A 15,451-nucleotide genomic window follows, 5' to 3' on the forward strand; every position below is an offset into this window, starting at 1 on the left:
AACAGAGCAGAAAGTCACAGCCTCACTCTACCACTGCTCCCCCTACCTGAGGCAGGAAAAGAACTGAAGGGCGGCTCCCCACAGGAACAGGAAGATCAAGGAAAATTCTTTCCTGCCTCCCTATTGGAAGGGTTGGGAATTACCCACCTTCAAGATGTCCTCCTGCCTCAGTGGAGAACTAATCACTACTCTCTGGAGATCAGCTGAAGCAGTGGGAGATCTCCAGACCTCACATGGAGGCTGACCAACCTACTGACAGTACAGGAGGCCAGGGCGGGAGCTGGTACCTGTGCCGCTGCCAGAGTGGGGAGGGGCTCCGGTTCCTCCAGAAGCTCCTGACTCCGCAGCTGCTCTTGATACTTCTTCATGTCGTACTCCAGCTCGGCCGCCAATTGCTTGTCCACAGCGAACAGCTCTTTGATTTCACTCCGATAATCCTGCATCACTTCCTGGAGGGTGCAAATCCAAATGGAGGTGGGTTGTGGCTGAATTCTTGTGTCTGCGTTTACAGTAATGCAGGAGCTCTCGACAACCGCTTCCCCCTCCCTCCATCCCAGTGGCTTGGTGAAAGGAGGTGAGCTTTGAACACTACAGGATCCAGCTATTTGGTCACACTGACAGGTCAAGCTGCTCCTACCCTTAGTCCATCAAGGTCAGCACTGCCTGCTCAGACCAGCAGGGGCTCTCCAGGGTCTCAAGTGGAGGTGTTTCCACCTCAGCTACTGCCTGGAAAGCCAGCATGGTGTAGTGGTTAAGAGCAGGTGGATTCTAACCTGGAGAACCGGGTTTGGCTCTCCACTCTTCCACCTGAGTGGCAGAGGCTTATCTGGTGAACCAGATGTGTTTTCACACTCCTACATTCCTGCTGGGTGACCTTAGGTTAGTCACAGTTCTCCAGAACTCTCAACCCCACCTACTTCACAAGGTGCCTGTTGTGGGGAGAGTAAGGGAAAGGAGTTGTAAGCCACCTTGAGTCTCCTTACAAGAGAGAAAGGTGGAATATAAATCCAAACTCTTCTTCTTCTTAACTGGAGACAGCAGGGATTGAACCTGGGATCTCCTGTGTGCCAAGCACAGGATCTTCCACTGAGCCACTGTCCCTCGCTTTGGCATAAGTTCAAGGGATCTTGGATAGGAGGAGTTGGGAAGAACTTTATTGAGCTTGGGACTTTGGAGAAGCACTGCAAGTGGCAACTACTGAGAGAAAAGAACTGATGGTCTTTGCTTAGTCCAGGAGTGTCCAACCCTGGCCTTCCAGATGTTTGTGGACTACGATTCCCATCAGCCCCTGCCAGTGGAATCATAGTCTACAAACATCTGGAGGGCCAGGGTTGGACACCCCTGGCTTAGTCTAAGGCAGCTAAGAATGTGCTGAGCAAGGATGAGCTCCTTATTCCAAGGAACGAGACAGTAATAGACACGCCGCACCCTCACCTCGCACACGCAACAGAAGGGAAAAATACCCCCAAACAGCAACCCTAGGGCAGTAGATAACAACTTTTGGAGTTTGATGTCTCACACATCTAAATTTACCTGATAGAGCAAAACTCCCCCCCCCCCCACCAAATGCATTTAAAAAAATAAAATTGCAAACACCTGGGACCCATTTTCAGAGCCTTCGCAACCCACTTTACTAAGGCCCACAGGTAGGGAAATGCAAGTCTCCAAGACAGCAGAGAGCCCAGAACAGGAGCCCCCCTCCCCCCCAAAGGTAATCCAAAACCTCAAAATAAGGTTTGAAGGGGAGTTTGCTGTGGATCTGGACTTTTGGGTGGAACGGGGAAGGACAACAGCAGAGCTGTAGAAATAAGACAGGATGGAAGGGCTGGACTTTAAGCAACAGCTTCTTTCCAGAACAGTGCTGCAGGCTGACCACCCCACATCCACATGTGATTTAGACCCATAGTTTCAATTTAGACCCATAGTTTCAATTTTTCCCCTGGAGGGTGACTCTGAGAAGAACACAATCCTTGATCCTTAGCAGGTGGCCAAGTCCACGCTTATCCAGATCCTCATTTGCAGGCCTCCCTTTCCCCTGGCTCCTTCCTGCTCAGATCCCAATTGCCATGCTCCTTCACGACACTCGGGATATGCACAAATATACTACAATGCGCGAGCTGGTGCACTAGCCCTCACGCTAGACAGGAGAGGAGAGGGTTCCCAGTGGCAGAGGATAAATGGCTAACCCTTACTCAGACTGTATGGTGCTGATATAAAAAGGTTACCCGGAGATAGTTCATGAGGTCCCTCAACGCCGGAAGTCTGCTCTGCTCCAGCGAGGTCTTCAGCGAAGTGATGATTGGAATGACATGCTCAATAAAGTTCTTCTTTTGAACCTGTAGATCGAATGGAACAAAGATGTACGTTTGGGCAAACAGGACCGTTCCACTGAAGGCAACGGAAATGCCACGTGGCATCGCAGCATCGGAGAAGCACCTTCGGACAAGGGATTCCGGGGAGATTCCACAGCATGTTTCCATTAAAGGTTTAAAGCTGTCCACAGTGGAGATTAAACTGTACCTGTAGTAATGTTCACTGCCAATTTCAGAATCTATTAAAAATGCAAACGACGGCTGTAATGGCCACGTCGACATATTACAGAAGGTGCAGATTAGGAAACAATGCAAACCGGCTTCTGAAAAATGACTGCCTGTCATAATGTGCGGGAGTGATTACTGTTTAAATAATGTAAAGACCAGCATATTTTTCATTCTGTTGCGACCTATTTTGCGCGTTGCAGCACAGCGCTACTTCAAAAAGTGGCACGCTTTAGAATTGCACATTAGGAAACGGTGGGAGGAACAGCACAGCAATCCAGAAAGAGTTCTAGGCTCGTGGGTGCTCAGGGTTTTTAAGACGTTTGCCGCTGGATTAAATTTGAACTCTGGGCAGGTCTCCTTTCAAGCTGCAGCACTCACCTGCGAGATCAGTTTCTTCTGAGCCACCTGCATGACGGCGTTGGCCATGGCCATCTCGTCTTCTTCCGGCTGGAGGTCCTCCTCCGGCCTGGATCTCATGGCTGACAGCTTGATCTCCTTGCAGCTCAGGATCTCAAAGGTATCCGAGAGCAGCTCGCTGGCTTCCATATCGAGTGGGAGGATTCCATCCACAAAGCAAGCTGGAAGCAACGGCAGAGGAAAACGCAGTGGTTGTGTCTGCAACACTGGGACTGCAGCTGAGCAGCAGAGCATCTTCTGTGCATGCAGAAAGTCTCATGAAGAAGAAGAAGAAAGGTTTGGATTTATACCCCACCTTTCTCTCCTGTAGGGAGACCCAAGGTGGTTTACAAGCTCCTTTCCCTTCCTCTCCACACAACAGACACCTGGTGAGGCAGATGGGGGTGAGAGAGTCCTGAGGGAACTGTGACTAGTCCAGGGTCACCCAGCGGGAATATAGGAGTGTGAAAACACATCTGGATCACCAGATAAGCCTCTGCCACTCAGGTGGAAGAGCAGGGAATCAAACCCGGTTCTCCAGATTAGAATCCACCCATTCTTAACCACTACTCCATGCTGAGAACATTGGAAGAGGCCAGCTGGTTCAGACCTGTAGTCCGTCTAATCCAGCACCCTGTTTTCATGCTCGTGGCTAACCAGTTGCTCTGGAGGGCCAACAAACAGAACTCAGAGGCCAAGACCTTCCCCTGATGCAGCCTCTCAGCACTGGCATTCAGAGGTTTGTTACCTCCAGACATGGAGATTCTCTTTAGTCACTATGGCTAATAGCTATTGATGGACCTACACCTGTTAATGCCATCCTGGCCTGGGGACATCACTACATCCACCAGCAGTGAATTCTGCCCCTAAGTGATGGCATCACAAGACTGGGAGAAAAATTCTCTTCTGAGTCCCAAGTTCAAGCCTTAGGCCCGTGGTGACGAACCTTTGGCACTCCAGATGTTATGGACTACAATTCCCATCAGCCCCTGCCAGCACGGCCAATTGGCTATGCTGGCAGGGGCTGATGGGAATTGTAGTCCATAACATCTGGAGTGCCAAAGGTTCGCCACCACTGCCTTAGGCCCTCACCTGCAGAGTTGGCCAATATTATTATCCCCATATGGAGAAGAAGAAGAGTTTGGATTTATACCCCACCTTCCTCTCCAGTAAGGAGACTCAAGGTGGCTTACAAGCTCCTTTCCCTTCCTCTTTCCACAACAGACACCTTGGGAGGCTGGTGGGGCTGTGACTTGCCCAAGGTCACCCAGCAGGAATGTAGGAGTGCAGAAACACATCTGGTTCACCAGATAAGCCTCTGCCACTCAGGTGCAGGAGTGGGGAGTCAAACCCGATTCTCCAGATTAGAATCCACGTGCTCTTAACCACTACACCATCCTGGCTCTCATGAAAAATGGGAGAGGCTGCTGCCTAGCAGTGTGCTAAGACCAGTCATGGATGAAGCGACATTTGAAATCGCAGCTTGCAATCTTTCCTCCCTGGCACAGGCGTAGCTGATGGGTGCTGAACTAGACAGCTTCACAAGGGCCGGTGTGTGTGTGTGTGTGTGTGTGTGTGTGTGTGTGTTGCTTCCACTGCTGATGTTTCACAGGATGCATCAAAAGCCACAACCGTACCCAAAATGTTGTGACTGATGTTAGAGGTAATGTTGAACCTCTGCTCATCCGTAAAGTGGTCCAGCAGGAACTTGTAGATCCGCATCCGCTTCCCTTTGTCGGCCTGGCCCTTCAGAGAAAACAATTTCTTCTCCCTGTAACAAATGATCATCACTACTACATGTGGGGGCAGGTGGTTACCAAATCCCTACCTGCCTGAGAGTTAATCAGGGCAGGTGAAAGGAGGCAAAAAGGGGTAGAAGGGCATGGCTGTTTGCCACCCAGACTCCTACAAAGAGTCTCAAGGAGGCTTCCAAACTCGTTTCCCTTCCTCTCCCCACGACAGACACATTGTGAGACCGATGGGGCTGACAAGAGTTCTGAACGAACAGTGACTAGCTCAAGGCCGCTCAGCAGGCTTCATGTGGAGGAGCAGGGAAACAAATCCAGTTTACCAGATAAGAGTCTGCCACTCATGTGGAAGAGTGGGGAATCAAACCTGGTTCTCCACATTAGAGTCCGCTGCTCTTAACCACTACGCCACGCTGGCTCTTTGATGGATCCCTCCCACTTCGGGGGCTGTCTGCTTCTGTGACTTTGGAGGATAACATATGCTAGGTGTCCCTAACCTTTCTGAGTCAGTGGGAAACTTTCAAATTCAGAGACAGTGTGGTAGGCACAACCACAAAACGATTGCGGCGTACCTTCAGTCACACACTGAAGATCCTTTAGCTGCTGCTAAAGTTACATTTTTAAAAACCTGCAGAGCTAATCAAAATCTCCAACAGCCAATCAGATGCCCTCCTGGGTAAAAGCTCCACTTGGCCATGCCTACTTTCTAAAAACATTTTCAGGTGTCTGTGGGTGCGCTGGGACCCCTAATGTGTACTTTACATCTCGAAGAGGAAGAAAAAAGACGTTACAACTATCAGCTTTTAAGCTACTGACAGGGAAATCTGTTGGATTTGCAGAGACCCTGGCAGAGGCTACATCTGTCTGAAAAGAGAGCCCGCCCCAGTCCTACGCCAGCTGACAGTGACAACGGCCCGGTCATCCAGCACCCGAGAGGAAAGCAACGGCCATTGACATTAAAAGGAGCTGCGTGTTCACTGACCTTTCGCTCTGGGAGAACCGGTTGTACTTCTCATGTCTCTCGTAGCTGTTGAAGTGGAAGATGCATTCAACGAAGTGCTGGGAGAACATTGTTGGATTCCTCTTGAGCAGGAGATGCACCAGGCAGAACTCCGCAAGGCTGTGTTGGGAAAGCAGAGAGACACTTCAGAAAGCCCTCTTAGGGGGATTTTTAGTGGAACGCCGGCTGACAGCGATGGGGACATGGGCTCCAAACACTGACTCAGAAGCCAGCTGGGGCTATGGCTCAGCAGAAGAGACTCTGCTTGGCATGCGGAAGGTCCTAGGTTCAATTCCTGACATCTCCAGTTAAAAGGTCCAGGCAGGAGGTGATGTGAAAGACCTCGACCTGAGACCCTGGAGAGCGGCTGCCAGGCTGAGTAGAAAATACCAGCCTTGATGGATCGACTGATTCAGTACAAAGCAGCTTCCTATCAGCCAAGGGCATTTCAAGTCCCTTCTACTGAGCATTCCCAACTAGGTTTCCAACCTCCAGATGGGGCCTGGAGTTTTCCTACAATTCCACTGATCTCCAGACTCCAGTTCCCCTGGAGAAACAACTTCTTTGGAAAGGAGATTTATCACATCACAGCCCCACTGAGCTCTTCCCCCTGCTCCAACTCCACCCTCACAGGGCACCGCCCCTAAATCCCCAGGAAAGTCCCCAAGCAGAGTGGGCAACATTAGCAGCAATTTATAATCCAGCAAAGTCTGTCCCTTCAGATGCATCTCCATTCAGGAGATAAAGGCAAAGTGCAAATCCAAACTCTTCTTCTTCTTCCTTTAAGGAGGCTCAAAGCAGCTTACAAACTCCTTCCCTTTCCTCTCTCCTCAACCAAGAACTGGTGAGGTAGGTGTGGCTGAAAGAGTTCTGAGAGAACTGCGACTAGCCCAAAATCATCTAGCAGGTCTCCAGTGGAGGAGCAGGGGGGAAAAAAACAGTTCCTCAGATCGGAGTCCACCACTCAAATGGGATGAGCAGGGAATCAAACCTGGTTCTCCAGATGAGAGCACACCGCTCTTTGCTACTCCACCGTGCTGTACTTAATGATTTACAACAATGCCTGGAAAAATTATTAAGGACCATGGTTGATAGTACAATGTTTAGCCTGCTGAAACTAGGAACCTTATTATGGAAGTATGCATTATTTAATGTGCCATTTTAATAACTATGCTTTGCTTTAGTTATGTTTTTAGACTTCTGACTGGACTTCTGATCTACAACCCTAATCCTCTCGCATAGTTTATTGACTGTTGATTGAACTGGCTCACCCTGTGTAACCTGCCTTGAGCCCAAGTGAGAAAGGCGAACTACAACCATGTAAATAAATGAAGAAGAGCTATTTTTTATAGGTGGCCCTTTTGAAATGACAGCAACTTGCTGAAGCCAATGCTTCCGTGCAGATGCCTTTTCCTGCCACTTCCTTATCCAGGACTCCTTGGAAAAGCTTCCAGGCCCCACCCTGCAATTTTGCTTCTAATTATAATTCAACATAATTAAAGCGAGAAATAAAACAATTGAACCAGTAAACACCGACAGTAATTACAGTGTTTGCGATAATTAACCAGCAGTCACTTGTGCTAACGAGACTGCATTGTAGAGTGCCGGTCGGCTCAGCCCGCGCGTGCGTTTGGGAACCCGTAGCGATTAGGAGCACTGTTAATAAAAACTGCGGGGACCCCTATGTGTGGGCATTGATTGAGGATACCCTCATCACGGCAGGGGCAGCTTTCAGACCCAATGCCAAGCGGTGCCGGGGATGAAAACACTCATCTTGACAAAAATATGCCTGGGGGGAAAATGGTCCACGTTGATTCAGAAATGTGGCAGCAAAAAAACTCAATTGAAGGTGCTGGAATTCTCCTTTAAAGTCCGAAAGAGCTTGGGTCCAGAATATCTGAAAGACTGTTTCCACTCATCTCAACCTGCCTGGCTGTTGAGGTCTGGTCACAGTGCTCTCCTGCATATTTATGTAGAATATTTCTGTGCTGCCTCATCCGTCTTCTTTCCCAAGAAGGTTTTAATTACAATAACTTAACAATTTAAAACAAGCCACTGGACATAAGCAGCATAAAAACTACCCACAAAACGGACTTTAGACTTGAAGCAGACCGGCTTTAAAGGTAAGGAGCACTCCTATAGGAAGTGGGTTGTAGCCAGGGCCGCGTTGGGGAGGAGCCTGTTCTGGTGCCACCCACAAACGATGGAACGCCCCGCCTCTTTACAGCAGATTGTGATGGCAAGAATCCAGCCAAGGTTATAACTTCTTTGGCTCTGCAGGACCTTAGATTGGATTAAGGCTTAACAGTCCAGGTGCTTAACAGTCCAGGTGCTCGGGAGCAACAGCCGCAGAAGGCCCTTGCTTTCACATCCTGCACGTGAGCTCCCAATGGCACCTGGTGGGCCACTGCGAGTAGCAGAGTGCTGGACTAGATGGACTCTGGTCTGATCCAGCAGGCTTGTTCTTATGTTCTTAAGGCTGAAGGGCTGTTACCTCCTGCTATGGAGCACCTGTCCATGTTTGTCTGTTGCTTTAAGCACAGTTTGGTAGAAAAGCAGGTTGACTAAAATAGATTAAATAAATAAAAGTGATGGAGGAAAGTGTCATTAAGTCGCATGCAACTTATGGCAACGCTACAAGGTATTTTAGCAACCCTGGACTTCCTTGGTGCTCTCTCATCCAAATACTTATCAGGGCCAATCCTGATTAACTTCTGACTAGCCTGGGCCATCCAGGTCAGAGTGGAGACAAACGGAGGTGGTTTGCCATTGCCTGCCTCTATGTAGTAACCCCTGGACTTCCTTGGTCATCTCCCATCCAAGTACTAACCACAGTTGACCCTGCTAAGCTTCTGAGATCTGACAAGACTGAACTAGCTTGGGCCATCAAGGTCAGGGAAAACAAAGGTAACAAAACATTAAAATGAATGTATTTTATGACAGATACAGAGTAGGTGATTAGCTTAGGTGGGTTTAACAAAATGCTAGACAGATGGCTATTAAGTATGGTAATTAAATGGAACCCCCATGCCCAGAGGCAATATATCTTTGAGTATCAGCTACTGGAGGAGGGCAGTGGACAGCAGTTGCCTTCATCCAAGCAGAACATCAGAGCAGATGGCCCTTTGCTCAAGCAGGGCAAACTTCCAGTACCTAGCCTGTGTTTGCAGACAAGATTATCTACGGGGCTCTTACAGGTATTTTCACCAATAACACTCAGGTTAGGAAAACCATCATTTCTGTTAAAATCAAACTTATCAGAAGAGTTTCCAAAAATAAAGACGGACTCTGTTAGCCCACAGCACAGCTGCTTCAGTCAATTAAAGTCACGGCTGATTTACGGAGCAATTAAAGTTTGCCACTCTGTTTTCAAAGGAAGTCTTATGATTGCTGCTTCTATATGTTATCTGGCTGCACTGAGAGACTAAATGCTGAGCTGAAAGGTCCAACATTTAAAAGGAAGCATGCCAAGCCCTTTCCCTATAGAGAACATGCCTTCAAAGTAGGAGAAGTGTCTGGAGTTAAGGGATGGAGATGCTTTTGAACTGACCTTGAAACTTCTTTTCCCTCAAATAAATCTTGCAGGTGTTACCCAAATTGGAGACAAGTTACGAGAAATCAGGAAGGAGATGACCGGGGAGGGGCAGATTCAAAAGGGGAAGGCAGTGTGAATTTCTAGTGCGGAGGTTGGATTCACATGAGCTGCTGTGGTGTAGTTAAGAGAAGGTGGATTCTAATCTGGGGAACCGGGATTGATTCCCTACTCCTCCACCTGAGTGGCGGAGGCTTCTCTGGTGAACCAAATGTGTTTCCACACTCTTACATTCCTGCTGGGTGACCTTGGGCTAGTCATAGTTCTCTCAGAATTCTTTCAGCCCCACCTACCTCACAAGGTGTCTGTTGTGGGGAGAGGAAGGGAAAGGAGCTTGTAAGTCACCCTGAGTCTCATCACAGGAGAGAAAGGTGGGATATAAATCCAAACTCTTTTTCTTCTTTCTTACACAGGTACTGAGAATTGCAGTTCATGCTCCTGGCATCACTTGGGACAGCTGCAAGCACACCTGGTGGGCATCTTGAACACCTGTGTTCTTGCTTTGGGGGCTTACAACAGATTTACAGAATCTAACTGCAAGCATTCAAACAGGCTGGGCTCAAAAATTTTCACATTTTATTCATAATTTTGGCACAGATGCACGGATCCAAACTGGTTTAAGACAGTGCTTTCCAGGGCAGTACCACACAGTCCTTCAGGGAGGGATACATTCCCATAAAATGTTGGTTCAACCTTAAAGCTTGTGTGGTGTAGTGGTTAAGAGCAGTGGACTCTAAGTTGCTTTGAGACTCCTCATGGTTGAGAAAAGCGGATTATAAATCCAAAATCTTCTTCTACCAGCTACTAATCCATGGGACATTAGTTACTGCAGCATGATGAAGCGTATAGGAAATCCATATCCACAGACACAAAGTTTATTGTGTGTCCTTTGAAAACCCCGTACTTCTCATGCAAAACTACGCAACAGAATTAAGAGAACAAAATGGAGTCCTTGCTATCTGTACTTTAACACTCATCCTTCCACCCCATGCTCACCACATGTGGGTCTCCCTTCTTTCATTCTCTCCCTGTCATTTCCTTGTGTGATACAATAGGCTCACAGAGACATTGACCAAGTTCCAGGGTCACTCATTGTGTTCCATGACAGAATGGAGATTTGTACCCAAGTCTCCTCGCTTCTTATTCAACACATGGACAACTACGTCACACCAACGCTACACTTGCTCTGAGATCGCCCAAGATATGTTGCCCCAGGTTCCTTGCCAATGACATAAATAAATGAAACGGAAAGCTGCAGGGTGTCCTTTTGGAGAACAGACGCAAGACACAATCTTCTAGCCATCGTTATAGCGAGCAAAGATAGGGAGAATAAAATGATGTAACAATGCCACCTAATGGAAGAGATGTGCAATACAAGACCGACTTTAAGGCTCTTTGAGGAAGGCAAAGTTTTGAAGCGGACTCCAGTTTAGGTCTCTTTTTAAGGAGGTGGTTTCTGCTTTGCATCCTCTTTCAAAGCCACTCCGATGGGAAGAGTCCCAAGAAGAGATGCATGTGGGGAAAAGTTGCAACTAAAAACTCTTTATGGACTTTCCTGGGAAGGTGAGAGGGACACTGGGGTTCTTACAAACTCCTAATTCCCTCCCAGAGATCAAATTCCTATGCTCTATTTCCCACACAACTCAACTCAAAGCATCCAGATGATAAAAGTAAATGGTTTTGCAAGAGGATCTTGCACTGTAGTCCTAAAACTGTATGCACTCAAAGCCTTTGTAATCAAAATTCTACACTGAGTAGTAATTTTGGATTTTCACCAGGCGTTCCTCATGACCTCTCAAAAACCTTGAGGCCTAGAAACTTTGCATGTTGGACAAAGAGAGTTGAAGGTGTCTCCCGGAGCCAATTTATCTGCTTCTTTGGTGCAATTGTAGGTGCTGGCATGAAAGAATCCCCCCCTAGCTTCCTGGAGGAGGATCCACCCTTTCATTCAAAAAATGGAAACAAAACTCAGCTCTGACTACTTCCTGTTTTGGCCTAATGGTCCTTTACCTGGCAATATCTGGGTTTGAGTCCACCAGAACGCTGACAAATCTGAAGAACAGAGAGCCTTTCCACTTGACAAATTCTTCCTATCAAAAGTGAGATAATGGGGGGCAGAGTAAGGGTTAACTATATTAAATGAATGTTAGTTTCTCAAAGCAGTAGTATAAATTCAGATTCAACCATTGTACATACATCTATTTCCCCCAAAAGTTTCTGCTCTCCTTCTCAAATGAATTTCTCCCCCGTGGACCCAGGTTTTCCAGAATTCTACATCTCTAAATGATGCAGTATTAATTATTAACCCATAGCTTGTACTCTTCCTAGATTCAGGGCTGTCTGCACTTGGTACTAAATTAAAATTTAGTCTCCTAGCAGTCTAAATTCTGCGCCACAGCAGAATACATGTTCCCTAGTCTAAATGTATATTATGGACCCTGAAAATTTGCATGTCCATTTTAATTTGCATAATTTAACCTACTGTTTGCTGTTTTGCATGTATTATTCTGATTTGGCTGGCTGTGAAAGGCAGAAGAGGGAGCCACATACTGAAATCCTGTCTTAAACCAGTCAGAAGGCTTAGTAAGACACCTACTGCCTCTTTTCTCAGCCACGTGGGCCAGAAACCTCTATTAAAATAAAAGCCGGCATTCTCATGAACTTTTCTCATGCAGCGCTCACGGTTCTGGCAGCACACCGCATCAGGGATCAGAGAAGCTGACTGGGGTTGCGTTTAACGAAGAAGCACGGCAGACGCTGTGCTCACCTGGAGAAGATTGGTCAGGAGGATGAGAGTCTGCTTCCGGATGAAAGGCTCCGGGTCCTTCAGGCAGGTGGAAACGTTGGGGACGTACTTGTCCACCATGGTAGTGTAGCGGATGCAGAGGTCGCAGATCACTATGACGACATTGTTGCGGATGGCCATGTCCTTTGACACCTCCAGTTCCCGAGCCAGGGCTGCAATGCTCTGCTTCGCCAGGTCCTCGTGCTGGAGGCATAGTTTACCTACCACAGGGGCAGGGGAGATGATGAGAGGGAGGGGCTGGGGGAAACAGCATCTGCTTTGGACGCAGAAGTTCCCTAGTTCGATGTCCAGCCTCTCCAGTTAATTACTCAGGTACTCAGGGATGGCCCTGGCCTGTACAATCCAGGCTAGTCTAATTGTGTCAGAGCTCAGAAGCTAAGCGGGGTTGGCTCTGGCAAGTATTTGGAGGGAGACCTCCAAGGGGTACCAGGAATGTGACATAGAGGCAGGCAAGGGCAAACCACCTCTGAACATCTCTTGCCCAGGGGTCGCTGTTAAGTCAGATGCAACTTGGCGGCAAAAATAAACAAACAAAAGATCTAGCAGTGTTGAGAAACTCCTCGACCCGAGACCCAGACAACTTTTCTCAGGCAGAGTAGATAGGACAGACTTGACTCGTACTTGCGCTCCTGTGAGACTGGGCTGACCCCCTCCGATGGGAGTGATGGCACAGCCAAAGCTATGCCCGCACGGGCACCGCCCAGACAGAAAAAGGATGTCAGAAACAAATGACCCCAAGACAGTCATCGTCTCGGGACAGAGAGGTTTCTAGACCATGATGTGGCCACTGTAAGCCTTTCCTCTGCTCACAAAAGTTGCAGTCCAACTGGGCCGGCCTTTGAAGAGCAGACTCCAGCCACACAGCCCAGAAAAGTAAAATTTTAAGTATGTTGGAGAAGATTAAGAACAATGTCTTAGCAGGGCTAGGCTAGCATCGACGACCCAATGGCATGTCACAGAGTTACAGCTGCTGCGTGGGGAAAAAAATTAAGCAGGCTCGAATCCAGAAAAATCTCACCTAAAAGGAAATTAAAACCAAGTTTCTTGTACTGGTGGCTGCAGACAAAAGCACACCTCACAATCTCAGCTGGTTCCACTTGCTACACTAGGACCAGGGACAACCTGGAAGGGGCGAGAGGCCCAAGAGAAGACTGCGTGCACCTGCCACCTACCCAGGGTAATGAAGGCGTGTGCTCGGACCACAGGAGGCATCACAGAACCTCTGAATTGGGACAACGGCTGAGTTGCTGGGCGATCATCATCGTAATAGATCCAAAATACTGGATGCTAGAATCAGCAAATCAAAAGGCAGCATGAGCTTTTAAAGCAGGTACCAATTACAATTTGCAATCTGCAGGAGGGAGATCCTTACACTGGGGTTTCCCAGAGTGGTACCCATGGGCCTCATGGCTCATGCCTGCTCCCACTGACCTCCTCAAAAAGCAGGAGGGTCCCACAATCAATTCAAAATTATTTCTATAGCTGCAACAGCACCCATAGGCAGGGGAAGATTGGAACTGGCAAGCACAATTCCTCAGTCAGTGTATGGGTTTAGTCCTTCTTTAGGCTTTTCTATTTTTTATTCCCTATTTTCTTTCTCTCTCCCCACTTCTACAATTCTTTTGCAAAACTAAGATGGAGGTATCTTGTTCTGCTCCGCCTCCTTCGGCATCCATGATGGATTTGACTCTGCTTCCTTCAGCAGCCATTTTGGGATGATGCTCACAGCCTCTGCTCAAAATTCCTAAGGTGCCAGTAGGCTCAGAAAGGTTGGAGACTTTTGCCTTACATTGTTCCAGAGAAACAGGACTCGCCAAGATGGACTGTATCAGCAAGAAGATACGTTTCTCTACTTTAGCTGGGCACAGCTGCGCGGCCTCACCCAAGGTGAAGAGATGCCTCACCTGCCAAAGGAGGCGATATATTAATCAAAAGGAAAGCACAACAACATCAGTACTGCACAGGACGATTCCAGTATCCTACTGGGTTTCTAGCTCTGTGAAATTGTCTGCTTAAACTACTGGCTGGTCTAGAGAAAGGTAGAAACACAAGAATTAAAGATTTAACTAAACCCCCTCCCACTCCCAGAGTAGGTGGGCTGCAACCAGATGACGGCCCCTTCCCCCTCCCTAACCCTCCCCCCTCCCAGGGAAGGTAGGCCATGACCAAATGATTCATACCTCTAGGCTTCTGTAATGTTGTGTTTGCTAACCCTAAAAAGAGAATTTATAAGGCCCAGGTGTCTGTCTGACTTACCAGAAGGTCCTCTTGAAGCTGCTGTGTCCCACCCTCCTTTAGGACAACACTCGATATGTAGCTGTCACATGCAGATACGAGACTCCCACAGATTTCGTTCAACAGCACCTGTTTCCGATATGGAGAGAACCAGGGTTTGTGCTCGTCAAGGAAACACAACCGTAACTCCTCCCCTTCTTTCCTGTCCCATGTACAAGTCCCAAAACTGGAAAGGAAACCTTGCAGACAGGATGGAAATCCCTGACCATGTTCTTGAGAAGTTTTCCATTTTGGTAAAACATCCTCTTCTGCAATGAGTATGTTATGGGTTTATTTGGAGGCACAAATCTAGGAAACGAGGGATCATTATATCTAGTAATCAAGGCTTCAGCAGATCAGGGTTCCAGCAGACAAATCCCAATTTGAAAGAAACGGAAGTAGGTGGAACCTGCCAAAACTCCCCACCTTTGCCTGCCTAGAAATCTCCCCCTGCTCCAACATCTGTGGAAAGGTTAGCAACTCCAGCATGGGAAATTTCCAAAGATCTGAGGCAGTGACAGGGGAAGATGAAGTTTGGGGCGGGGAGGTACCCTCTATAGGCGGCCATTTCCTTCAGAGGGAATGGATCTCTGCAACCTGGAGTTGTAATTCCAGGACTCTGGGGCCCAACTGAAGGTTGGCAACTCTAGTACGCAGCCTTAGCAATTGCAATGTATGATGTGGCTCCTGGCCAGGGGATTCCGTGTGGGGCAACAGAGATAGTCAAGGGACAATAGACAAATAACAAGGACTGGGGGTTGAGCGGGAGAACAGGTGATATTGGGCAGAAGAAAGATGAAAGTAAGGAAGGGGGTCTGGAGTTCTCCTCTTTGAGTCTTCCAGTTTTGTTCTGTGTTATTTTCCTGCTCTCCAGGCCAGTCAAGGTATCACCTTTACTCCAAAGCAGCATTTTTAGAACAGCTCAGAAAGATTCATCCTGTTTGCCTGCCAAGGAATCCTTTTAGGACTATCTTGTAACAGTGATATGTTGCTGAGGATTCTGGGAAATGCTCCAGGGCACACCACTCAGTAGGACAGGGCTGCCCAATTCTGACGCCCCAGATGTTCATGGACTACGATTCCCATGAGCCAACT

At 48.0% G+C, this 15,451-nt stretch overlaps 1 protein-coding gene across 1 annotated transcript in view; it reads right to left on the reverse strand.

Moving 5' to 3' along the window:
- Positions 1-15,451, reverse strand: part of NCAPD3 (non-SMC condensin II complex subunit D3) — a 53,579-nt gene that overhangs the window by 7,692 nt on the left and 30,436 nt on the right. Inside the window, exons 20-29 of the mRNA XM_048513237.1 lie at positions 14,339-14,446; positions 13,872-13,986; positions 13,255-13,362; positions 12,044-12,282; positions 11,287-11,366; positions 5,667-5,804; positions 4,574-4,707; positions 2,919-3,118; positions 2,226-2,336; positions 288-449 (exon numbers count right to left, since the gene is read on the reverse strand). Coding sequence (XP_048369194.1) covers positions 288-449; positions 2,226-2,336; positions 2,919-3,118; positions 4,574-4,707; positions 5,667-5,804; positions 11,287-11,366; positions 12,044-12,282; positions 13,255-13,362; positions 13,872-13,986; positions 14,339-14,446 — 1,395 coding nt within the window. The remainder of the gene's footprint in view (positions 1-287; positions 450-2,225; positions 2,337-2,918; positions 3,119-4,573; positions 4,708-5,666; positions 5,805-11,286; positions 11,367-12,043; positions 12,283-13,254; positions 13,363-13,871; positions 13,987-14,338; positions 14,447-15,451) is intronic.

This window comes from Sphaerodactylus townsendi, linkage group LG12 (genome assembly GCF_021028975.2).
Source record: "Sphaerodactylus townsendi isolate TG3544 linkage group LG12, MPM_Stown_v2.3, whole genome shotgun sequence".
In the NCBI taxonomy this organism is placed as follows: Eukaryota; Metazoa; Chordata; class Lepidosauria; order Squamata; family Sphaerodactylidae; genus Sphaerodactylus; species Sphaerodactylus townsendi.